The sequence below is a fragment of the Alligator mississippiensis genome, chromosome 1 (assembly GCF_030867095.1).
Source record: "Alligator mississippiensis isolate rAllMis1 chromosome 1, rAllMis1, whole genome shotgun sequence".
NCBI classification, from domain to species: Eukaryota; Metazoa; Chordata; order Crocodylia; family Alligatoridae; genus Alligator; species Alligator mississippiensis.
In genome coordinates, this window is record NC_081824.1 from 130,786,656 (window position 1) to 130,812,251 (window position 25,596).

The 25,596-nt window shown below is 43.8% G+C and overlaps 1 protein-coding gene across 5 annotated transcripts in view; it reads left to right on the forward strand.

Moving 5' to 3' along the window:
* The window catches only part of ESR1 (estrogen receptor 1), a 295,315-nt gene that overhangs the window by 244,029 nt on the left and 25,690 nt on the right, over window positions 1-25,596 (forward strand). For all 5 annotated transcript variants that reach the window (XM_014605489.3, XM_019488300.2, XM_019488302.2 and 2 more), the window contains 1 exon segment: window positions 24,004-24,137. In XM_014605489.3, coding sequence (XP_014460975.2) covers window positions 24,004-24,137 — 134 coding nt within the window.

Here is a 25,596-nt window from a genome sequence, read left to right on the forward strand (position 1 = left end):
TCTTGCAAGTCTTTCTCTCTCTCTCTCTCTGGATCCTTCTGCTTGTTTCTTTATTTTCTAGACTGCAGATAGGCCAAACAATTATACTGCTATAAAGGGAGGGGAGGAGTTATTATTCATAAGGTTCCATCAGCTAATCCCTGGTAATTTTTTTTCTACCTGCTCCTACCCAACAGAAGGTAGGGCAGGGTGGTGCCTTAGGATGGCTGTACACAAGCATAGAACCTGCTCCAATGTGCTGTAATTACAGTGCATCAGAACAGACTCGATTAATCAGGTCTGCTTAGGGGACCTCAGTAGGGTTGGGAGGGACCTCAAGAGGTCACCCAGTCCAGCCGCCTACTCAAATCCTTGACTAAACCGTCTTAGTCAAGTGCTTATCTAACCCGCTCTGAAAAACATCCAAGGATGGAGATGGACCCAAGACAGACCCCTCAAAAAGCCCAAGCCTGAATTGATTCAATCCTTGTAGTTTGTCTAACCTGCATAGATTGAACTGATTTGCAAGTGATTAGACATTCACTTTTGATTCTGGAACTGCAGTCACATGCCTGCAGTGGCTCAGACTAGAAGCTGGGGATGCTAGAACAAGCCCTCCCTTCTGTTCAGCAGCAGCCACAAGGCTGAAGGGAAGCTGAGCTTGGGTGTGTGTGTGGGGGTGGGGGGGTGGCCAGACTCTGGCAGGCCACTGAGTATGATTGGGGAGGGGTTTAAACCTCTACCCTGCCTGCAGGGACCACATCCAGGGTGCACCTGGAGGGGAAAGGTGGAAGCAGCCCTTGCCAGGCTTGCCCCCAAGAGGGGGGCACAGCCAGACACTAGCCATGGCAGCGCCTCAGGCGAAGCAGGGGCAGGGAGGGCGATTAAACTCCCCTGTCTCTCCTCTCTCCCATGGGCACAGGGATCCCAGCCAGAGTCTACTCGGCTTTCTGCCCTGCTGGTCACTTCCGCAGTAGTGGGCATGGCCATAGTTGGCCAGCGTGACCTCACCATCCACCTGCTTTTCCCAGCACTAGGGCTGGGCCACAGGGGCAGAGCACTTGCTAGCCAAATACAGCTCAGGCTGGGGCTGCAGGAGCTGTAAGCCTAGATTGCTCCTGGTTCCCATGCCCAGGCTGGGTTGGAACTGCAGCCAGCTGGGAAGGGCCCTGCCTCCACAACGCAGCCTGCCTGGCCTGGTCTGGCCCCTGTGTGCCTGCTCTCAGCAGTGCCCACAGCCCTTCTCAACTGGCTGTGGCTCTGTGACAGGCCGGCCCAGTGTGCATGGGCAGCAGGTGGCCGAGCAGCAGCATGGTGGTGATGCCGCTGTGGGCAGATACCTTGGTAGCTGAACTGACCATGTAAGTTAAGTCCATTGTGCCTGTGGCTACTTGGACCAACTTGGAGGTTCCTGGCAGCTGCCCACCATGGGGGCTTGTGTGCCCAGAGGCACTGCTGCTGTGCCTCCTGCATGGTGCTTGCTCAGCTACAGACAGATAAGCAAGCACTGTGGTGGGGGTGTGGTGACAGCTGTTGGCACATGAGCCCTTATGGCAGGTGGCTGCCAGGCTTTGGGCCTGCCAGTGCCTCCAAGCCAGCCTAGGCAGCTGTGGGCATAATGGACTCATCCTGCATGGCCAACCTGGCTGTCAGGGCACCCATCCACAGCTGCGGCAGTGTCACCTCTGTGCCACTGCCTGGCCGCCCTGCTCATGCGTGCCAGGCTGAGCTGTCATGGAACTGCAGCTGGCTGGGGAGAGCTTCCAAAAGGAAGTACTAAAGCATGGCACTATAGCAATGCTGCTGTACAGCAAAGTATAGACACACACTAAGTGTCTAAGCAGGCTAATATCTTGTTGAGAACTCTTAGCTCCTTCTCTCCTTCTACCCTAACCATGTACTGCCACTGTGTCTGAGCAATCCCCTTGTAACAGCTGCCCAGTGCTCACCTCAGAGGTATGCAAAGTTGCATGGCCCTGAGCCAGGTGGGACAGGGAGGGAAACAATGTTGCTAGAAAGGAGCTGCAGATGGGGCAGGGGGCCAGCGGGAATCAGGTTGGGGGGGGGTTGGGAGGGAAAGCATGGTGTTGGGTATAGTTTGGGTTGTCAGGGTGTGGGATGAGTAGGAGACCCTTAGGGTGGGGGCATGACAGTGTAAAACCATTGCTGCAGACCTCACAATCTCTTACTTATGGCCCCAATATGATTAAGGCTGGAAAACATTACAATTTTGTTTAATAAGAGTGTTGCCCTCAACAGTAGGCTCTGAAATGCCACATGGAATGATAAGCTTTATTTTCAAATGTAGTTAACTTTACTTTTGGGAAGGAGAAAGAGCATATTAGGATTTTAGAGTATTTTTTATTTATTCTTTCTTGACAGAGAATTGTTACATTTTTTGAATCCATCATTTCCAGGGTTGCAAACCCAATTTTTTTTTTTACTGACAATCCACAGATTTTTTTTTAATGACACCCTAACTTTTTTACTATGGTTGGTGTTAAACCCCTAAATGTGAGCCCAGCCCTCCTAACTGCCATGATGTCTGGAAGAAGGGTTACATTTACATGATGTAAAACATATCTCAGTAAAAACGTGTCAGTAAAACAGTTTGGTTGTCAGTAAAAAGTTTGCAGCTTGTCAGTAAAAAAAAAAATCTTGGGGTGGCAACGCTGTTGAATTCTCCCAGGATAACCAGGCCATGCAACTTGGGAACTTTGCTTAGTTGTTTCAAAAAGCCTTATCCATGTCTTCATCCTGGTTTGGTGCTCTGTAGCAGACACCCACCATGATAACATAGTTCCTGTTCTCTCCTCTGCCCTTCCCTGATTGTACTAGGAATTCTAATTCATGCTTATTCCCTTTGCCTCTTGCATTCCTGGATAAATATTTTAGATAAATAATGAATTGCCCTCATTTTTTTCTGAAATCATTGTTAAGACTTCATGTATTGCTTCCTCTTACCTGGTTTTTATTCAGATCCCCTGGCTCTGCTTTTGGATTTTTTTATCCATCCCCAGTAAACCCAGTTTAAAGTCCTTCTGAATACAAGCTTGCATGCAAAAATACTCTTTCCCTCTTTGTCTATCTGTCCCCATCTCTTCTCATTAGTTTTTCTTCCTGGAAGATCACCCAGTAGGCAAAGAAGCCAAATTCTTGCTGGTGATACCATCTGCACAGCCATGTGTTGATCTCCATGATGTATCTGCTCATGCCTGGTCCTTTATCCTTGACAGGAAAGGTTGATGAGAACACAATTGAGCCCCTGTTCACTTTACCAATGCACATAGAAACCTTTGGTTACTTTTGATTTGATTTTTTAAACTGTGTTTTGCTTTTAGTGTTAAAATGCTGTGTAGTACTTTTGTGTCCAGGTAAATAGTTGCCAGTTCCACCTCAGAGATGGCTAATTTTCAACTCTTAAAAAATACTATCCAAGGCTGTAATATCCAAGATTGTGTCCATAATTTTCTAGTCTGGTGGCAGGAATTTCTGGTGGTACTTAGCACCCAGCATTACCAAGTATTATGGCAGCTGCCTGGAGGCATGACCTAGCACTGATAGAAAACTTAAGTTATTTTGCAGAGTTAGAGGTAAGTGCTGTCAAAGTGGAGGATTTGCCACTTTGGAATGGCTTTGATTTTCATAGATATAGTGATTCATAGAAAAGTAGGGCTGGAAGGGACCTCCAGAGGTCTATCAACCCCCTACTTGAGGCAGAATAATTGCTATCCCAAACCATCCCATACAAATCTCCATCTAACCTATTACTAAATTACACAATCAACCCGTGTTGCAGCAACAAAGCATAGCCCCCTGAGCCCAGTCAGAGCAGCCGTGGGCTGGCAGGCTGACCCATGGTTCCCCCTGCCAGCCAGGGCAGATTCTTTGACCTGGCTCAACGTGCTGCAGTCCCGGGTGCGCATTCAGATGGCGTGGCTGGAAGCAATAAACTCTAGTGCAAGCGCCGAAGTTTATTGCTCCACCCTAATTGCATGTGTAGACAAGCTCAGTGGCAGTCAGTCTGCCTGCAGGGGTTGTTAAAATGCATCTGAGAGATCCATGTATTGACATTTTTTCTGGCAGGAATGGAGCTGTGCTGGCAAAACTTTTAGTGCAGGTTAGGGTCAAGATCCTGCTCCAGCTCTTTCAAGGTCATCTGGTTGTACAGAACAGCCCAACAGCTAATTTAATCAGTGATTTAAGAACTTGCCAAAGACGAGGGAATTTTTAGGTAGCATAGAGCTGCTTCAGTGTCTCCTGCATCATCGTTCTGCTGATTCCTGGTACAGGAGGCATGTGGATGCTTCACAGAGTCTCTAGAAGTATGCAAACTCTGTTGCTGGAATATTGACTCCTACAGCTGTACAAACCCTGTCTGCTAGAATGTCTTCTGGAGGACTGTGGGCAGTTGACATAATTAAAGCATCTTGCAGGATATTCAAATTTGTGCCGGGAGTCTCAGCTGTAAAATGCATTAATGCCTTCAGTTTTTCTCCTTACTTTTGTCATCTTCACTGGACTGAAGCACTTGGACCAAGAATTGCCAGGAAAGAAAAGACCAGTGGCTTGGCAAATCCAGTATCCTGCATTTTCAAGTGTCTCATAGTTGACACTTTAAAAAGAGACCTATTTGTCCAATACCATTCTGTGAAAGCAGGAAATGTCTTCTCAAGTTCGGCCAGTAATCATTTCATCTGTTGAAGCGTGAGGATTGACAGCTTTTAAAATTTTTGTTTTGTAAGTGTAGTGAAGGCAATCGTTTCTTTTATGTGAATGAAAGCAGTCATGGAAACCTTGAGTATCAAAGGAATTTTTGGAAAAAATTATAATGAGCAGAAATTGGTCAGCTGGAAGAGAAAGTTTTTAAACCTAGAATAATCATTATTGTTAGCATTATAAAAGTCTCAAAAAATACATTAAAAAAATCTTGCTAATCAGGCTGTCTCAATAATTTTCTGTCAATACACTCCCCAGGTTTATTATATGCTGCATAATGAATTATTTGCTGAAGCCAATTGTTTTATTCCTTTGGAGCAGGATAGCCCTGCAAATTGAAAGAAATGGTACCTTTCTTTTGATCCAAATATTTGGTGCAAAATCAAAGGATTAGTACTGTTCAGATTGCAAAAAGAAAGTTTTGTTCTTTACATTTTTAGCAGCAGCCAAGTATAACTGCTAATGTATAATAGTAGAACTAATAGGAAAGAGGACAGGAAAGATATATTTATTGCCTGGGGAAAAGCCCTATTCTACCTAAGTCTTCATTGGAGCACATGATCTATGAGCTTTGGAACTAGGAAATGGATGAAATATTTTCTTTGCACAAACCAGGAATTTATCTGTTTGCTTAAACCTAGATCTACACCAGTGCTTATTCTGGACAAAAAATCAAAAGAACAGAATTAAATTTTAAATGTGTCTTTTTTTCAGTCTTTGCACAGTTTGAATAAAATTTACTACTTTAGGAAAGTAAATATAGTATATTATTGGAAAATAGAACATAAATTGCAGTCCACCTTCCAAGGACCCATCTGTGCCATGTTTCATATTTCAGGTTCTAAGAAAATTGCTGAGAAAAATTGCAAAATAGAGAGCAAAGCCAAAGTACTTTTTATCCTCCCTTCAGGAAAGGGGAGGATCTGAGAGGAAACATTAAAAAAGGCTGTGTCTGCCTTGACAGGTAAAAATCCCGAGGCTGTTTCTTTGGATGGCATGGTCATTTCCCACAGCTCTCACTCCCAGAAGCTAGGTCACTGGCCAGTGTAAAGGAAATACTTTTATGCAATAGGAACAACACTTTATTTTTGGTGATGGAATGCCAATATACTTTCAGCTTTAAGAGCAAAACAGGCTCTTTGTACTATTGCTTTTCGACTCCAGACAAATATCTCTTTCTAAAAAGGTAGTATTGCCATTCTTGAACTGTTAATTAAAAGGAAATAAATAAGTTTAAGGAATAAGTAAAATTTTGCTGGTGTAGTTTGTTCTGTTTCGTGCAGGTATTTGCTCAAGTTGCAAAAAAATAAAAAATATGCCATATGTTGTTTGACTTCCAGAGGGCGCTCAACCTTCGATTAGGTCTGCTAACCTTATGTAGGGTGGTGACTTGATTTCAAGAATGGTAAAAGGCCAGGAGCACAGGGAAACACACATACGTTTTAAATTTCAGGGTGGGAGTGAGAGCCGTACTATAAATGAACGCTTCTTTTCAGTATCCCTTACACTGCTACTTGAAAGAGATATTCAAAGTGGTTGAAGTCAAGGGATTTGGATCAAACACTTCAGAAGTTTTACAACAAGGGCTGCTATTAATGGTAATTAATGGAAGATTCAGACTTGTAAGTATTAAAATAATATGGAAGATTAGCACAAGAACTACAATTTTCTGTTGTATGCTGGTTTTCCTTCTTCTCGAGTCATGTGTCCTTTAGAAGTTTCTCTGGGCCCACTACAATTTTTTGTGGGTTCAACAGGACTCTGTCCTTGGTCCTCTTTTCTTCTGTGTCTTTTTCTGGGATACCACTCTGCTGACACAAATTCAGCTACCATCTCTATGATGATGACTCACAGGTCTAATCTTTACTCCAGACCTGTATCCTTCTGTGCAAAGAGGAGACATCTCCCAACATCTCTGTCATGTCCTTATATATGTCTGGTCATGCATCAAGCTAGATATGGTTAAAACAGAGCTCGTAATCTCTTCCCATTCCATAGATTCATAGATTCATAGATGCTAGGGTCAGAAGGGAACTCAATAGATCATCGAGTCTGACCCCCTGCATAGGCAGGAAAGAGTGCTGGGTTTAGATGACCCCAGCTAGATGCCTATCTAACCTCCTCTTGGAGACCCCCAGGGTAGGGGAGAGCACCACCTCCCTTGGGAGCCCGTTCCAGACCTTGGCCACTCTAACTGTGAAGAGGTTCTTCCTAATGTCTAATCTAAATCTGCTCTCTGCTAGCTTGTGGCCATTATTTCTTGTAACCCCCGGGGGCGCCTTGGTGAATAAAACCTCACCAATTCCCTTCTGTGCCCCCGTGATGAACTTATAGGCAGCCACAAGATCGCCTCTCAACCTTCTCTTGCGGAGGCTGAAGAGGTCCAGGTGCCCAAGTCTCTCCTCACAGGGCTTGGCCTGCAAGCCCTTAACCATATGAGTGGCCCTTCTCTGGACCCTCTCCAGGTTATCCACATCTCTCTTGAAGTGTGGCGCCCAAAACTGCACGCAGTACTCCAACTGCGGTCTGACCAGTGCCTGATAGAGGGGAAGTATCACCTCCTTGGATCTGTTCACCATGCATCTGCTGATGCACGATAAAGTGCCATTAGCTTTTCTAATGGCTTCGTCACACTGACGACTCATGTTCAACTTGGAGTCCACTAGGACTCCAAGATCCCTTTCCGATTCCATGCCTCCAAGCAGGTCATTTCCTAGGCAGGAGATATGCTGGATATTTTTCCTCCCTAGGTGCAGCACTTTGCATTTCTCCTTGTTGAATTGCATTCTGTTGTATTCCGCCCATTTGTCCAACCTGTCCAGGTCTGCTTGTAGTTGTCCTCTGCCCTTCCCTCGCCTTCCTGTCTACCTTCTTTTTGGGTCACTAGGGACAAAATCCAGTAGCATAACTAAGCGGAGGTACAGAGTTGACTGGGGCTACAGCCAGGGGCATCAACTTAGAGGAGGCATAAAAATAGCAGTCATTGCTGTTGCACTCTTGTCTGCTGCTATCAGTCAGCTGTGGTCACTGCACCCTGTGTGCCACTGCTACCAAATTTGCAGGATTGCCCAGTTACGCCTCTGACAAATCACTGTCCTGCCTGTCATTCAGCCCTGTAATCTGATGTCATCTTTGGTACTGACTAGTCTCTCTAGGTCTTCACAGATTCTTTCTACATAACTTGCCTAGTACAGGGCCTTCCCTGTGCAACCACATAGCTAAGACTCGTGTCCCGGCTCTAATTATCTCATGTCTTGATTACTGCATCTTTGTCTCTGGCCTTGATAAACAAAATCTTGCCCTGCTCATATGTATTCAGAATGCTGCCACACAGCTTCTTTTCCAGCCTACCACTTTGACTGTGTCAGGTTTTTCTTTTCCTTCCTTTGTTGCATTTTCTCCTTCTGCTATATTAAGACCCTTCACATCCAATCCCTTCCCTACCAGTCATCCATCATTCAGTCCTTTTTTGTACTTTTTTTCCCATGCTGCCACACCAACAACCCTGAACATATCTGCAAAGTCCTTATTATATAACAAAGTCTTTCTTTTTCCTTCAAATACCACTCAACAATTTTTCATGTTTCCTTAAAAAAATACATTTTTTTTTTGGTCTTAGTATATAACTATGCCCCCTAAGAGGTGCAGGAACAGCAACAACAATAAATTATTATTTAAAATGACAGGTGGACCGGCTATTTGGGAGAGATGTTAAACAAGCTTTGGGCATTAACATCTTCCCTAAATATACGTTTGCTACAATTGAAGATATTGCCTAAAAATTTTTGCTTCTTGTGTATTCCTTGGATAGCTATAACAATACTATCACATTATGGTGCATACATGGTTCTTTCTGAATGGTATTCACTGAGAAACAAGTATCTTTTGAACAGGCAAATCCAAAAGATTTTGAAGAGGGAAGTTACTGAGTCCTCCACAGGATATGGCAGATGTTCTTAGCCAAGAAATTGGATATTAAAATCATGGATTGATTGTGGTTTTGAGGGGAAATGTTATATTTGAAACTGAGTGGGAAAATGCAAGAAAATATTTTGGTAGACCTTTGTTTTTTGGGGTTTTTTTTTAAAGGTCCCATTAATTTGAAAATCCTTAGAGGTTAAGAATGTCAAAAATGAGACCACTAGTGATGGGTTAAGGGGCAGAGTGCAGCTGACAAGGCCAGAGATAAAATGTATATAATTACTACTTATGCTTCTGCAGTTTATCTCCTGTCAACCACTGATTGGATTAACCTTTCTGGTAACAGTGGAGATGACCTTTTTTTAAAATGATGAGTGAATTTGCTGAAATGCCAAACCTATTTACAAATTTAAAAGGTGTACCAATACATTGGTCCCATATCGGATCAGCATCACTATGAAGAAAATTGAGAGTGTCTGCAATCAGCTTTTTTTGTCTGGTGTGGCTGATAATGTGGCTGATAAATGCTGTGTGCATGCACGCAGCCACAGCGCACCCCCACAGAGTGGAGAGCAGCCAGGTCTGGCTGGTAAGTCTGTTGTGGGGGAAGTGATGGAGGAAGGGAAGGGGCATGGGGGGGCAGATCAAGGCCCCCGCTGTGAGGGAGGGAGTGGGAGTGGGGCAGGGGTAGGTGCTGCCCAGCTGGGTAGGGCAGGGCACAGGATGGAGCCAGGGCTTGTCCAGAGGGTGAGGGGAGGTGGCTCCCAGTGCTGCATGCACCCTGGGAGGTCACGGCAGGGAATTTGCCCCCAGATCTGTGCATGGGGGAGGGCAGGCTGTTACTGTGGGTTGGGGCTGGGGGCAGCGCTGAGCTATTCCCAGTGGAGGTGGGGGCTGAGCCAGGCTGCAATTGGGGTGGGCAACGATGGTGTTGGAGTGGAGTTTGGGGAGGGCTAGAACCACCATAGAATTCACTGTAGTCCCCACTCCCAGTGCCACCACTGCCTGCCCCAAGCACAGCCTGGTCCAGCCCTGCTTGCCAGAAAGAGCCCAGTTCCTTACCCCAGCCTGCAGTGGCAGCCTGCCCTTCCCTGCATGCAGATGCAGGGGCACAGGTCCCCTAATGCCTCCCTGGGGTGCATGCAACGGCCTGCCCTTCGCCTGCACCCCGGATGAGCTGTGGCTCCATCCTGTGCCCTTCCCTGCCCAGCTGGGCAGCACCTGCCCCAGCCCCAGCCCCAGCACTCACTCCCTGCCTCACCACGGGGGCCATGATCTACCCCCCACACCCCTTCCCCCACAACAGACTTACTAGCCGGTTGCCACTGTCCACACTGCAGGGCTGAATATTGGCTACTGGATCAGAATTGGCTGACATGGCTCATTAAAAATCAGCCATTGGTATCAACTCAAAAAATCTCTATTGGTTCCCCCCAACAAATTTCGATCTATTCAGCAAATACTTTTAGCCAAGAATGGGATGTAGACATTTTAAAAAAATGAAAATATTTCATTTTGACATTTAAAATAAAAAAATGCATATGGAAATGCTGAAACATTTTGTTTCAACTGTTTAAATGGAACTTTAGGTGTTCAGTTTTAATAGTGATATTTTTTTGTAAAAAATTAAGCTGCACGTAAAATAGAAGTTTTAAAAAAGGGTTCAATAATGAAAGAAATAAAACCAAATATATTTCTTTTGGGACAACATTTTGGTTTTTAGTTTGTTCATTCTGTTGTCAAATTTCAAAAAAGTTGCGTTCCCACTTGAAAGGAACCGTTTCTTCGTCCAGTTCTTTATTTTTATTTTTTTGGTTTGTTTTGTTCAGTGAACTGAATAATCTATTTTCTGTTCAGCTGTATTTACCAGTACTATACTAAATTTACCTGAATTTAGGGATTTTACCTGAATTCACTCACATTATTTGCTGTCAGTGTCAGCAATGTAAAAGGAAACAAACAGTGTGCTTTGACCATTGATTTGCTCCCTACCACTTATGGCAACTTTGGATTCAACATTGATGCTTTGTGGAAGTACTGAAATTTGACAATATGTTTCTAGATGACAAGAAACAATACAGGTTTCCCTCGCTTTATGCTGTACATGTTTTCCTGGCAAACGGCGCATAACTTGAATTTACATAAAGGGAACCCACTTTACAATGTAACAAATAGGGATATGTTCCAAGACCTTGACTGTAGTGATCCACAGACCCATTTATACCACTTATACAAGACAATTTTGGTACTGTCCAACAGCACACAAGCACAATGTGCTATCATAATGGGGATGACACTACAGAAACACATGGTGCAGGCAATGAGCAAGGAGCACCGATCCACACAGGAGACTATATTTTGGTGCTCGTCACTCTCACAATGCACCGCACAAAGCAGTAGACTGCGGGTTTCTACCACATAGATTGCATAAAAGTGAATTTATTTCACATATAACAGATTTTTGGTATAAAAAGGGTGATCGCATAAGAGCGAATTTGCACATACAGAACCCACATAAAGCGAGGGAAACCTGTATTTAATCAAGTGTTTTCCACAGAGAAAATCCTCCAAACATGTTATATTAACAATTTACAGCATAGAGTTCAAGAGTCAGATCTTGTCCAACTAATCAACACTAAAATGGCTCACAGGAATAAGGCAAGCTGTAATGGACTCCATGTGTGATTCCATTTAGAATTGGGTCTCGTGGGGCTGGCAGCCACATAGGTGTCTAGTAACTAGATGCTCCTAGCCATAGTTGGTCAGAAAATGGTTGGTCAAAACAGTTTTTCAGTGGAAAGTGTTGTTTTGACAAAATGACTGGGCTTTTTTTTTTTTGGTGAAATTGTACCAGTTTTCATTTCCCATAAACATTTATTTTCTAAATAAAAATATCTAATTTCCATAACAACATGGCAGACAAAATATTTTGTAAAGTGTAAAACTTTGATATTTTATCTAGAAGGTAAGCTAAGCACTCAGGGCTAAATTCTGCTTTGCTGCTAACATTTCTCCAGTTTAGTCTCTCCTTTCTTAGCCAGAGAGTAAGAAATGGAGCTGATGATTTCCACCTTTAAAGCCTCTGTCCCAAATGCTGACTTTCCTCCTTCAAATGTCTCCCTGTTGGGAGGACTGCCAGGGAAAAAGTATGAAACAAGGTACAGTCAGGCATTAGTATTATCTGAGCAAGTTTAAGAGTGTGACAGACTTTAACTCCATTACTTCACATCATATAAATGGTCTAGAAACTTCAAAAAATGTACTTGAGTGCACTGGGTATTCCTACCTATTCCACCTGTCTGTTTTTGTCTTGCTGGAAACCAGTTGGTCTCTTCATCCCATTACCTTCTTAAGCTTCTTCCTGTCTCTTCCTTAGGATCTAAAGGTTTCTTTTTAAAAATCTTTTATGTTAAGTAATAATTAAGGTCCATGGGTGGGGTTCTTTCCTAACCTGCAACTGGAATGGGAGAATCCAATGAATTCATGAATAGCATAAATATTTGCTGCATTCATCATCTAAAGAAAGCTGAATATTTAGTTGTATAGATTTGGTTAGAGAGTACTGTACCACACTTGGATATTTTTTCTCCCTAAGTTTCTTTAAATATGATGCTTTCAGGCAATTCTAAAGTGATAGATTGTTATTGAAGCACAACAGATTTGCATCAGAATGAGTCCACAGGCTGTTGAGTTAGGTTTTCTCAACTTGTAAAATGTTCCAAATGCTTTCGACACTTGCATTTTAATAGTTATTTTCCTTGAGTAAGAAACACCAGAACTTTGGTTGAGAACCAATGGTTTCATCAATTTGCCATCAACTTATCAGAAAAATGGGAGCAGAGTGGGTACAGATATTTGATTCAAGTCACTTCATTACTGACCTGCTGCTTGCATTTATTACCAAGGAAACAGACCTATAAACAGTGGCTAAATCTAGTGCTACACTTCAAAAACATTTTTTAAAAGTCTGTATTTTTTATTTTCACTCTAAATAGCCACATATTTTCACTCTAAATAGTGACATAGCCCACTTAGAAAACCAAAAAATTCCAGAAACCACTTTGAACAGGTCACTTACTTAACAGAGCTGAGTGCATCGTTCTGTAGAGAGCTAACTGAACCTTTGACATGACTTTTGTGTCTTTTACTTCATTGGTATATCTTGAGGCTTTTTATTACATTTCAGTTGTAAGCTATGGGGAAGTAGACAAACCTTTATTTCAATGATCAGACTGGAAGCTTTTTTAAAATACTGCAATTTTCTTTCACTTAACCTCAGAGTCCCTACTGGCCATGCTGAGTACTTTCTAAAGGTGTTTTGCTTCGCAGCGCAAATGACTTAAAAAAAAAGGTTGTGAGAAATTCAGTCTAGAGTTTTGGATAAGTTAGGTATTTATATCATGATGACGATACTATCTGGCATCAGGAAGGGGATTCATCCAGGGAAATTATTACTCCAGGTGTAAATTGATCCCATGTGAAATATGCCATGCGACTGTGACACACGGGGCACATCCAGACAAGCGCGGTCATGTGTTATGTGCATGTCACATGCTGCACAGTCCGGAGTTCTCCATGCTGTAAGGGCATACTGCCTGAGTGTGCGCTGCTCTGGTTTTTTTTCTCCCCCATGTGTTTTTTGACCCCTGGATATCCGGACATCTTGTGGGAGGATCGCTCAGCAAAATCTGAGTGGTCGCAGAGCTTCCTCTCGTGCGTGGATGACCTCTACCAGACTCAAGAAGTCTATGGGCCAACGAGAGGCAAAGCGCTGCTCAACCTGGTACTGGCTACTGGGGATGACCTAGTCGGCGACCTAGTGATCGATGGGAAGCTGGGTGACAGCGACCATGAGCTGATCACCTTCACCATCCGCCGAAAAGCTGGCAAGTCAGTCAGCAACACGCAAGTCCTTGACTTCAGGAAAGCCGACTTTGACAAGCTCAGGAGGCTTGTCAGTGAGGCCCTAAGGGACCGTGACCACAGGGAGAGGGGAGTTCAAGAAGAGTGGTTGCTCCTCAAGGGAGCGATCCTCAATGCACAAACTAAGTCTATTCCATCTCGGAGGAAAGGCAGCAAGAGGGCACAGCAGCCCCCCTGGCTCTCCAGGGACCTAGCAGACCTCCTGAGGCTAAAAAGAAAGGCCTACAAAGGATGGAGGATGGGAGTCACCTCCAAGGAGGATTATTCTGCACTGTTCCGGTCCTGTAGGGAGCAGACCAGGAAAGCCAAGGCTGCAACTGAACTCCAACTAGCTTTGAGCATCAAGGACAATAAAACGTCGTTTTTCAGATACGTGGGGAGCCGGAGGAAAAGCAGGGGCAACGTTGGACCCCTGCTGAACCAGATGGGGTAACTGACATGTGACGCCCAGGAAAAACCCAACCTATTAAATAGGTACTTTCCGTCAGTCTTTCATCAGCCCCATGGGACGCCCATTCCCGCTACAGGGCCGGGAAGTCCAGGTGAGGGTGATCCCCTGCCCTCCATTAATGCTGACTTTCTGAAGGAACATCTTGAGAAGCTGGATACCTTCAAGTCAGCCGGCCCTGACGATCTTCACCCCAGGGTACTCAAGGAGCTGGCGAGCATCACAGCCCAGCCTCTAGCACAGATCTTTGAAAACTCTTGGCGCTGTGGTGTAGTGCCCGAAGACTGGAAGAAGGCCAATGTGGTGCCTATCTTCAAGAAAGGGAGGAAAGTGGATCCGGCTAACTATAGGCCCATCAGCCTGACTTCTATCCCGGGGAAGATCTTAGAAAAGTTTATTAAGGAGGCCATCCTTAATGGACTGGCTGACACCAACATCTTAAGGGATAGCCAGCACGGGTTTGTTGCGAGTAGGTCTTGCTTGACCAATCTCATTTCCTTCTACAACCAGGTGACCTATCACCTGGACAAGGGAGAAGAGATTGATGTCATATACCTTGACTTCAAAAAAGTCTTCGATCTGGTGTCCCATGATCGCCTCTTGGAGAAACTGGCCAATTGTCGCCTTGGGTCCTCCACGATCCACTGGCTGGAAAATTGGCTCCGGGGTCGGACCCAGAGGGTAGTAATTGATGGAAGTCACTCATCGTGGTGTCCGGTGACCAGTAGGGTCCCCCAAGGTTCTGTCCTTGGACCCATACTGTTCAACATCTTCATTAATGATGTGGACACTGGAGTCAGAAGCGGACTGGCCAAGTTCGCTGATGACATCAAACTTTGGGGCAAAGCATCCACACCAGAAGACAGGCGGGTGATCCAGGCTGACCTGGACAGGCTCAGCAAGTGGGCGGACGAGAATCTGATGGTGTTCAACGCCGATAAATGCAAGGTTCTCCACCTTGGGAAAAAAAACCCGCAGCATCCTTATAGGCTCGGCAGTGCTATGTTGGCTAGCACTATGGAAGAAAGAGACTTGGGGATCATCATTGACCACAAGATGAACATGAGCCTGCAATGCGATACGGCGGCTCGTAAAGAGACCAAAACGCTGGCTTGCATCCATAGATGCTTCTCAAGCAAATCCCGGGACGTCATTCTCCCCCTGTACTCGGCCTTAGTGAGGCCGCAGCTGGAGTACTGCGTCCAGTTTTGGGCTCCACAATTCAAAAAGGATGTGGAGAAGCTTGAGAGAGTCCAGAGAAGAGCCACGCGCATGATCAGGGGTCAGGGAAGCAGACCCTATGATGACAGGCTGAGAGCCCTGGGGCTCTTTAGCCTGAAAAAGCGCAGGCTCAGGGGTGATCTGATGGCCACCTACAAGTTTATCAGGGGTGACCACCAGTATCTGGGGGAACGTTTGTTCACCAGAGCTCCCCAAGGGATGACGAGGTCAAATGGTCACAAACTACTTCAAGATCATTTCAGGCTGGACATAAGGAAGAATTTCTTTACTGTCTGAGCCCCCAACGTCTGGAACAGCCTGCCACCGGAGGTGGTTCAAGCACCTTCATTGAACACCTTCAAGATGAAACTGGATGCTTATCTTGCTGGGATCCTATGACCCCAGCTGACTTCCTGCCCTTTGGGCAGGGGGCTGGACTCGATGATCTTCCGAGGTCCCTTCCAGCCCTAATGTCTATGAAATCTATGAAATAACCATGGAAAAAAACCCTGAAGCAGCGCATGCTCGGGCAGCATGAGCTGTTAAAAAGCGGAGCTGGGCTGCTTGGAGCTGTGCTACAATTGCCAGCCAGGCTCTGCCTGGCAGGTTCACTATGGCTGCAGCTCCAGGAGGTCTCCAGGACCCCAGGTAAGGCTTCTGGGGCCACCACAGTGCTGGCCCCAGCCTCCTCTATGTCACCCAGGGCAACTTGCTGTGTGCCAACACATGTGACACAGACATTCCCTGGGGCAAGAAATGGCAGTGCAAGGTGCACCACTACTACTTGTCCCTGGGGAATCAAATATCCACGCATGTCTGGACATGCTCACAGAATGGATCTGCATGTGCCATTAATGTTTAGCAATAAACTGTGGAGCTTATTGCTTATTGCTCCACAATTTTTTGATCCTCGGAAACTCCCAGGTGTGAGGTTTACACGTGTGCCCAGACCACAGCACATTGAGCTGGGTCGCAGCAGCCCCAGCTGGCAGGAGGTCCAGGGGGGTCAGCCTGCCAACCCGGGGCTCATGTGCTGCGGAGGGGCTGGCTGGGACATGACAGGCAGGCAGCCCCTGTACTGAAGCACCCTCAAGTCCCTGCCAGCCGGGTCAGTGTCTACATGCGTGCTACTGTGCACAAAAAAGCTCTGCAGCAGGGTAGGGCTTGATTTACAAGTCCTACCCTCAGGCAGAGTTTATTAGTTTTGTGCACTGTAATAGGGGCGCATGTTTAAACACTAAGGCTGTTTGCAGACCTTAAAAAAGGTCAGTGGATGCCCAGAAGAGGCAGCGCATTAGTTGGACCCGGCTTACCCAACACCTGTACGGATGAGGCACTATAGTGGGGCTTTTTGGCACTTTTATGTAATGGGTGATTGAATCAGCTTTAGATAAAAGTCCCCCAAAGCCCCATTGAAGCACCCGATCTATACAAATGCTGTGGAGCTGGGTCAAAGTAACACACTGCTTCTTCTGGCAAAGTGCTTTTAAAAAAAAAAAACTGCAAGCAGCCTGAGAAGTTTACTTTGCAGTTAATTAGTCAGCTGCACAGTAAATGCCTTGTATAGATGCGCCCACAGTGATAGTTTTTAGTGGATGTGATAAATGGGCCAGTGGTGCCACACAGCCTATGGTTTAAGAATCAGGTAGAACAATCAGTGATGAAAATCAGTACTTTGAGTGTTGGGAGCCAGACAAACAGGAGTAGAGAAATATTGGACCTTTTAGTAAGAAGGAAGTTGCAAGGAGGTGCATGGAGACAATGAAATGAAAGGGCAGTAGAGGAAGGGAACTTGGAATGGGATACGTTATGGTGGAAAGGTAGAAAAGAAATGGGGAAGATATTTCAGAGCTACCCTAAAGACAATGTGATTGAAGTTATGAGAGTTAATCTGCTGATTCATGGCAGATAAATTGGTAATATCAGATAAGATGTTGAACAGAGCATCAAAGTATGCACCCCAAGTGGGTTGCAGGAGGGAAGAGAAAAACAGTGCAGGAAAACTAAAATGGTGTAGCAAGAGCAATTCCAGACAGAGAAATCATAATAATAGTTGCAGGCCTGAATGAGTTGCAGGCATGAATGGCTACATAGGAAAAAGAACAGAATGGAGTGAGGCAGTTTGTGGAGGAATGGAGTATGGAGTTAGGAATGAGCATGGAGAAGGAATATTGGCTGCCAGTTTGCACCTCTTTGTTACTAACATTGCATTTCAGAAGAAAAAAGGGCATTTTTTCAAATACAGAAGTGGTCAGAGCAAAAGCTAAATTAATCTAGGTCCAGCGAAATGTTCATAGAAAAAACTCCTAAAGAGTAAGATCTTAACAAAGGAAGTGGTGATGGCCCAAACTTGGCTTCTGGTTGTGAAGATTACAGTATGAAAAACTGAAAATAGGATGCCAGATGAAAGAATTAAACTGGGGAACCTGCAAGGAGAAGGCAATGAAAATTATTGAAAAGGTATAAGAGAACAGACAGAACAATTTATACAAATTGAAGGGTTAGAGCATGAATGAGACACTATGGAAAGAATCATAGTTATGGCAGCAAAAGAAGTGTGTGGAAAGACTAGTAAAGGGAAGACAAAATGAAAAGAACCAATAGAAGGCTTACTGATTTGCAAAAAAATCCTTTTTCTTGTCATTTGCATTCACTTATTCATGACATCTTAATTATCAAAGAGAATTATACCATGATTCAGGAATAGCTACACCTTTGACTCATCTCTGGCCTTTCTGAGCACATGCTTTCAAGGGACGGGTGCTGAGCCTTCACCTGCTTATGGCTAGAATCCAACACTTCTTCCATTTATAGTTTGCTATAGCAGTTTTGGCACCAATGCACGAACCCTCAGCAGGCTGGGCTGGGTTTCAGCTAAATGAGGGTCCTCCCTTCATGAGTTGTAGCTAAAACAGCGTTTTCAGAATAAAGTATTGTTTAATCTCAAGAGCAGGAACAGAGCAAAAAGAGAGAGATTGTAACACAGCAGTCATACCATATGCATCTCTCTTACCTAGAGGTTTGGATAAGCCTACCTTCATATCTCAGTATCTGAGAACAGAGACTCAGTTCTCCCTTTCTCCCTCCTATTTTTCAGGGGGCTTTCCTTTTACCTATCCTCAATTCCTTTGTTTTAGTTTTCTGTTCCAGCCCTCTTCAACCATCCTCCAAGATTACTAGCCAGCCACAGGCAGGATATCCTGATGTGGAATTAAATGTGAATGATTTACTTTATCTACTCTAGGCTCTTTGAAATGATTGTCTCCTTTACTTAATATAAGTCAGCAGTTCCTGCCTGAACTACTTACCTACCAAACCATTTGATAACACCCAGATAGAAGATATAATATTCATAAACTATTAGAGGCAGGTCCAGTGCCCATCACAAAAAAATATAAAACATTATGGCTCGGTTCAATTGATCTGTTATCTATTCCCAGTTCCCTACTTATTGCTTATGTTACTAGGTATCTTGTTTTTTTGAACATTTCCCATTTGGGCTTTAAGTGAATCATTGTGCTTTAATGTTGATTGACGGAAGCTGTAATTTTCATAAATTTCTGATTATGGCATCTAGCTACTACTGTGATAAATAATATATGAAGACATACTTTGAGGCACTGGGCATCAGAATTAAAAATAGAAAGGTGTTCAACTAAAAGTACAAATGGGCTGTTAAGTTCAAATCCCAAACAGGATTTGGTGGGAATTTATACACTGGCTCAGACCCAGTTCTGGGCCCCAGTTCTTGATCAGGACTGCTCACATCACGTAACACAATGTAATAGACAGGAGAGCAAGATGGAACAAAGGGTGAAAGTGGTAGAAAATAATGGTTTAGGAACAAACAAGCCACTATGAATAAAACAGAACTTCCAAGTTGTCCAAAGCCTTTTCTGAAATTCAAGCTGAATCAAAACAGAAGAGTTTTCAAAATATGAAAAACTCAGAGTGCTATTTTTTCCTGTGTATCTGTATTTAGTGCCAGATTTGAACACAAGCTATAGCCAGAGCACACAAATCTAAAACAGTGCATTAGCAGAGGAAACAACATTCAAAGCTAGTGATTTAAAGACTGTTCTTATACTTTACTAAGGTATTGGCACTATATTTGGATACTTGGTTAAAAGCAAGTAATAAATAACTGGTTTTAATCAACCCTTCTGGCACTAAACTCTTTTAAGAGATTTTCTAGCCACTCACTCAGAATCCTTTTTCTCTTTAGCATGACAACAAATGATCAGGTGACATTAGGGTCTTATACCTTTGTAGTAGATTTTCCTGATGCTGAGGAATTAAGTTATGAAGTTAATGCACATATTTCTATACACTTATTTTCATTAACTTTCCATTACTAGTTAACTACTTTAAGCTTTCACATAAAGGGAAGCCTCAAAGATTCTGTTTCTTCTACATAAACAGGCCTTTGCTGTCTGATCTGCTTTTGACAAAATGAGTAGGGATGACCACTGGATGGATGACAACAATTTGAAAAGTCAAGTGGTTTTTCTCAACTAGGAAGCAAATTCCCCATAGCTTCTTCTCCTAAGTTCTAAATGCATGCTTCCTATTAATGGATTAGACTATGAGTAAGTATTACAATAGTTTGATAATTTGTTTTAAAAATCTTTCTGATTGTAAGGCAACAGATACCCTGGTGGAGTCTGTATAGAACTTCGTTGTTTTCTTTTCTATTGACTCACTTTTTCCCTGAAGCTTTAGAAGGGTTTTCTACCAGTAAATGGGTTGATCCCCCTGACTACCAGAGAAGTATTATATTGGTGGCCTGATTTTCAAAGGTGAGAAGTGCATAGCTCATAGCAACTTCACTTGGAAACTAAGGCATAGAACTCATAAGGTAGCATTTTCAAATCTACATTGAGATACTTGAATAAAGCTAGGGGCAGACATTACACATAAACTGGTTTAAGTGATCAGAAACTGGTTTACACCTGTAAGAGAACAGATGTTCAGTGCACATAAACCAGTTTGAAAATGGCTAAAACTGGTTTGAGATAAACCTGGTTGAATGTAGTATCAGACTTAACTGATTTGGGTCAGACTGGTTTATGCAATGTCTGTCCCAGACCCCTTGCTGGTTTAAGTTAGACCAGACTCCCCCAGCATCCCAGAATGCTCTCTGGGCTGGGTGGGGCTCTCTGCTCCACAGCAGGGCTGGCCCCTCGCCTCTGCTCCCTGGCTGCAGCTCTGGCAGAGACTGCAGGTACAGCAGGGTCTGCCTGGCTTCCCCCTGCCCTCCCCCTTTCCCTCCTCACTGCTCACTAAAGCATGATATGCCCCCTCCCCTCTCCCACAGCACGCACTCCAGCCCCATGGACATGTGGTGTGCTAGCTAATGCCAAGAGGTGTCTGTGTGTGTGTCTCTCCAATTAGAAACCGGTTCAGCCTAGCCAGGTTAAACTAACCTGTAAAGCCTGAATCAGTTCAGGCTCAGGTTATTTGAATGTCTGTCCCTGGCCAGGATGTTCTAATTTTAGAGAACTGTAGAATCAACAAGTACTGTTGATGTCAATAGGATCTGCAGGTACTCTCGGTTTCTGAAATCTGATAATTTTTTTAGGTACTTTACCTCAGCTGGCATCAGATAAATGAGTTTGAAAATTAGGTCATATCATTACAAAAGTCTGCAAATATTTTAGATTTCTCCTGTTATACATACAGAAAAAGCATCCTTGATCAGAATATTGAAGTTGACTGGAATATTGATCTACTTGATATTAATATATTTTCACTGAGAAAACCATAAAGGTGACTAATTGACTAAAGAGCATTACTTCATAAGAAAAGATGGAGCTGCCTCTGTTGAATCATGACACTTTATAATGTTGCTTGTTGGCATATATCATAGAAAAATCCCTTTGGCAGGAAGAATACACTGAAAACAGCAACATGCAAATTTGGCAGTCAGTCCAGGGTCTGTAATATTTTGAGATGCTGGATGCTGGCTGATAGCAGCTTGATGGCTTTTAGGATACATCTAAATGTCATACCAAACCTTCCTTGGGGTCTGAGAAGGAAACATGTAACGTGTGCCAATGGCCATCATGGCATCCTTTTTCTTACTGCTAGCTATAGTCAATCTCTGGCTCAGTTTTTCTTAAGAAGTTGCAAGGTGCTGAAACAAAGACTCCTTTGAACCGTTAGTCAGTTCCAGAAATGGGGGGTTAATCCTCCTTCAGTTATAAGCAGAAAAAGCCTCTTTGCCAAAAACAAAGGAGCTGAACAGATCAAGATGTCTGTTACTTGAAATTTTATAAAGAAACATTTACAGAGGTTTTTTTTTTCTCTGTGGATATACATGTTAACAAGCAGCAGACATTTTGGGGGAGCTGGGATTTTGTATATTTTCACTTTGAATTCCTATTAGTTTTTCTATCTGCAAACAACACTGTGGAACAGAACTTCACTTCTCTTTATTATATTGATGTCCAAACAGAAAAGAAGTGCACCTGGGCTTGACCGATTCAATTTTTCAACATTATTCTCTCTGTGCAGAGTTTCCGTAGTCTTGCTGTGATTTTTCCCAGATGACAACTCCCTTTGCATTAGCTATTGCAGCTGATCTGACAATGACTGAAAACTCCTCTTTTGAATTCCAATTCATCCCTGCCTTAAAAAGTCTGTATCCATTTACCCTAGGGGTAAATCTCTCTCTGCATGTTCCTTTTTTAAATTGTTTCACTATTCATTAAAGCAGGGCTTGAGCTGTATTCTCTCAAATCTGAGTGGGGTGCCCTAACCAATCTGACAGCCTTTTTGAGCATTTGGCAGCCTTTCTGAGCCATAGGCTGAAATAACCTGGCTCTGGTCCAACACCAGCTGAGAGGCTTTGGTGATGGGTCTTCACCAGTATATCGGTGATGGTGTGGGGAAGAGTTGAGGGGGGAGCTTTGTCCACACTGGGACTGGATGTCTTGGAGCTGTACCTATAGTGCAACTAGAGGGGCAAGGGAAAGCAGTGGTGCAGGCATGAGCTTAGGTCTCAGCTATCTAGCAGGTGCAAAATACCCTACCACCAACATACCAACTTCAGCTCCAGCTCTGCAGACTGGATGCAGTGGCTCTGTGGGCTAGATCGAGCCCATGGGCAGATGTTGCTGATTCCTGCAGTAGACTGTGGAGTCTTAATTTTTGTGCTATTGTCTGGCTTTACTTCCCTCTCTCCTTGGTCATCTTCTGTAGGCTCTGAGAATGCCTGTTCTATTGATCCCACAGGTTAGAAGGGCATAAATTCCTATTCTGTGACCCCAAGACTTAGTCATGAGCTAAGGTGCTGAGCAGGTAGACATCATCAGGTTTTAGACTGTTTTGTATATGCTCAATGGAAAATCTTAAGCATCTTCAGGGTTGAGCAGCACCTAAGGGGTTTTGTGAATGGCAGCAGTTCCTTATTTTTGAACTCAAGCAGGTAAGTCCTTAGGGCTTGTCCATACTGTCAGAAGCAAGCCCTGACTGGGATGCTACTGGGCATGCCTTACCTGCTCACTTCGTCCTCCGAAGCTGGAAATATGCTACTGTGGCTATTCTTGGATGGCTCCTAGTGACCACGCTCAGGCATGCTGGAGACCAAGGTCTTGAGATTCACATTACAGAGCACCTTCCTGTGTGGGTTTTCAGGTTTGGAGCATTGCTACAGGACCCTCCAGAGAAGATCTTGTCCAGGGCTCATCCTCATTGTGGTATAAACAAGCTCTTTTATGCTCTTACATTTCAGTCCCTTTGGTTTGTTTAGTATCCATAATTGAAATAAATACTGTTTACTTGATATTTCAGAGCCACTTTGCAGTTTCTTATGCAAGTGGTCTTTAAAATTCCATCCTCTTCAGAAAAGGGGCTATGTAAAAATGGCATTTCAAGCAGAAAATCTGCTTACCCTGTCTGGCCACAGTCACAGATTTTTGATGAGTCAAAATAAGTTTTACTACTAACGATCAGCAGAAAGACTAATTAGCTAAGATATGGTGATATAAATATGGTAGGATTTCCAACTTGTTCCTCATCCACAGAGAATTGTTTATAATAGTTCTAATTCATTATCTGCATCTTGAGTTTACATGATTAAAATTTAGAGGGATACCCCTCACCATTTTATTGATAAATTGAGCATATTTATTTATTGTCATTGAATTGGAAGAGTAGGTTAAAAGACATTGCTGAGCCATTGGTCGTACGTTTTACAGTACCATTGAGATATGTCTTGAGATGCATTACTTTTTAATGTTGTGACATGAATACCCATTAAATAATAAGGAACTTCTGAATCATTATACTGAGAAATGGGATTACCATTAAAGGTTACAAGGCAAATAAGAACAAAACAAAAAGAAATTCTATGGAACAAAAAGACAAGAAATTCAGAAGAGGTAATAAAAATAGTTAGCAAAGGAAAAGAAGAGAAAACAAATTACTGTAATCAGTGACAAACTTGAACAGAAAAAAGGAAATATTATTTTTTGAACCTCTTTTTTTCTTAAAACACAGATTTGGTCTCAACAGTCTAACAGTGATTCTCTCTCACTTTTACAATAATGTCTACTGGTGTACAATCTATTTAATAAAACACATCTTTTGGGGAGAAAAGTTCTCTGTATTTTGGTTGCATGATGATAGTTGTGTCATGGGAGTACAAAGTGAGCATAACAAGTGCTAAAAATGAGAATGCTGTTGGTACTTAAGAAATCAAATTATGGTGGGAGGATCTGGAGCTGAAAAACAACCTATTGTATTGATTACAGCTGTGAATGACTTGCTCTGTGCTTTTGTTCTTACAGAAATCAAGGGAAGTGTGTAGAAGGAATGGTGGAGATCTTTGACATGCTGCTGGCTACTGCTGCTCGATTCCGTATGATGAATCTCCAGGGGGAGGAATTTGTGTGCCTTAAGTCCATCATTCTGCTCAATTCTGGTAAGTAAAATGCCAAGGTATAACACATTGGTGCAGTCAAACTGCTATTGCTGTTTCATAGTGAACAAAGACCAGCAATTTAGAAGGGATTCATGGCGGAAAGTTTTTAGACAAAGACAAGGAGTACATACAGATGTTTAGGCAGCCTGTTGGGTAGGCGCTCTAACTCATGGCACTTTACACAAAAGCACCATAGTTAGAGCACCATTGAACCCAATGGGCTCAATCTTGGGGGGGGGGGGGGACAGGACTCAGAGGCTGCCTCCCAAGAGGCTGCCAGACTGCCCCTCTCCCCAGACACCCCCCACCAGTTGGCAACTGTGAGCAGTGGCTGGAGGGGTGGGGAGGCAGGGAATGGAGCTTCCCTACAGTGCAGCACCTCCCTCCAAATACACCTAGACAAGCCACATGAGTCTGGCCCAGCTTCCCGCAGTACCCTAGCCAGGATAGCTGAGGAGTGGGGCCTACGTGGTGGCGGGGGGGGGGGGGAGGGCTCCTTTTCACCACTCCCCAAACCTGAGCCTCTTGACAGCAGCAGCATACAACTGTCATGTTAGCCTTGCTACAGCTAGGGTTGAACAGAGCCCCCCTACCACATGAGCCTGGCCTGGCTCCCCTCAACACTCCAGCAGGAGTAGTTGCAGGGGGGCATGGCAGGGCCCCCTTGCTGCACAGGGAGGAGGCAGAGCTTTTTCTGTCTTCTCTCTGTGCAACCTGGGGACATGGCTGGGTCTATCCTAACCTACAAACACCAGCCTAACCCCACAAAGACCCCTGAGATGCAGGCAGAATGTCCTAAATTAACCCTCAATATGAAGCTGTATACAGGTTCACTAAGGCACTCTGCTCTAGACCACCTTCACCACCTTCATCTATGAAACTATCTAATGCTACATCAGATGCGAGTTAACTTTTTGCACAGCCCACCATTTTTAAAGCACTCTGCAGCCCTGAATGTTTGTTATATTATGGCTGCAGAATGCTTTTGGTGGTCTCATCGCCAAAGTGAAAAGTGTAACTTCTGCACACACTCAAGAACTGTAAATGTGTTGAGTAGGACAATAGGAATTCAGTATATTAGCTGAATAAGGAGTTGATAACTCAATGTAACATGATTTGGGCAGTATTTTGGATGGCATGGGGTCATGCAGGGGCAAGTTAATGTAAAAGTAGTGTGAAAGAGATAGCTATAGCTGAGGTAACCTTCACAACATCACAAAGTGATGTACGTTTGGTTATAGAACCGGGATGTACCTGTTACTCTTTAGATGGCAAAGAAAAGGAATTGTTAGGAGTGAAATGCCTAAACTTGTCAAAATGAATGAACAGGCTTTGTGACTGCAAGCATCACAATACATGTTTGCATTGATATAATGTATATTGGTTTAGTACAGTGATTTAAATTAGACCAGGATATGTTAGCAAACATAAATCCTATCTGCCCATAATTCTCAGCATA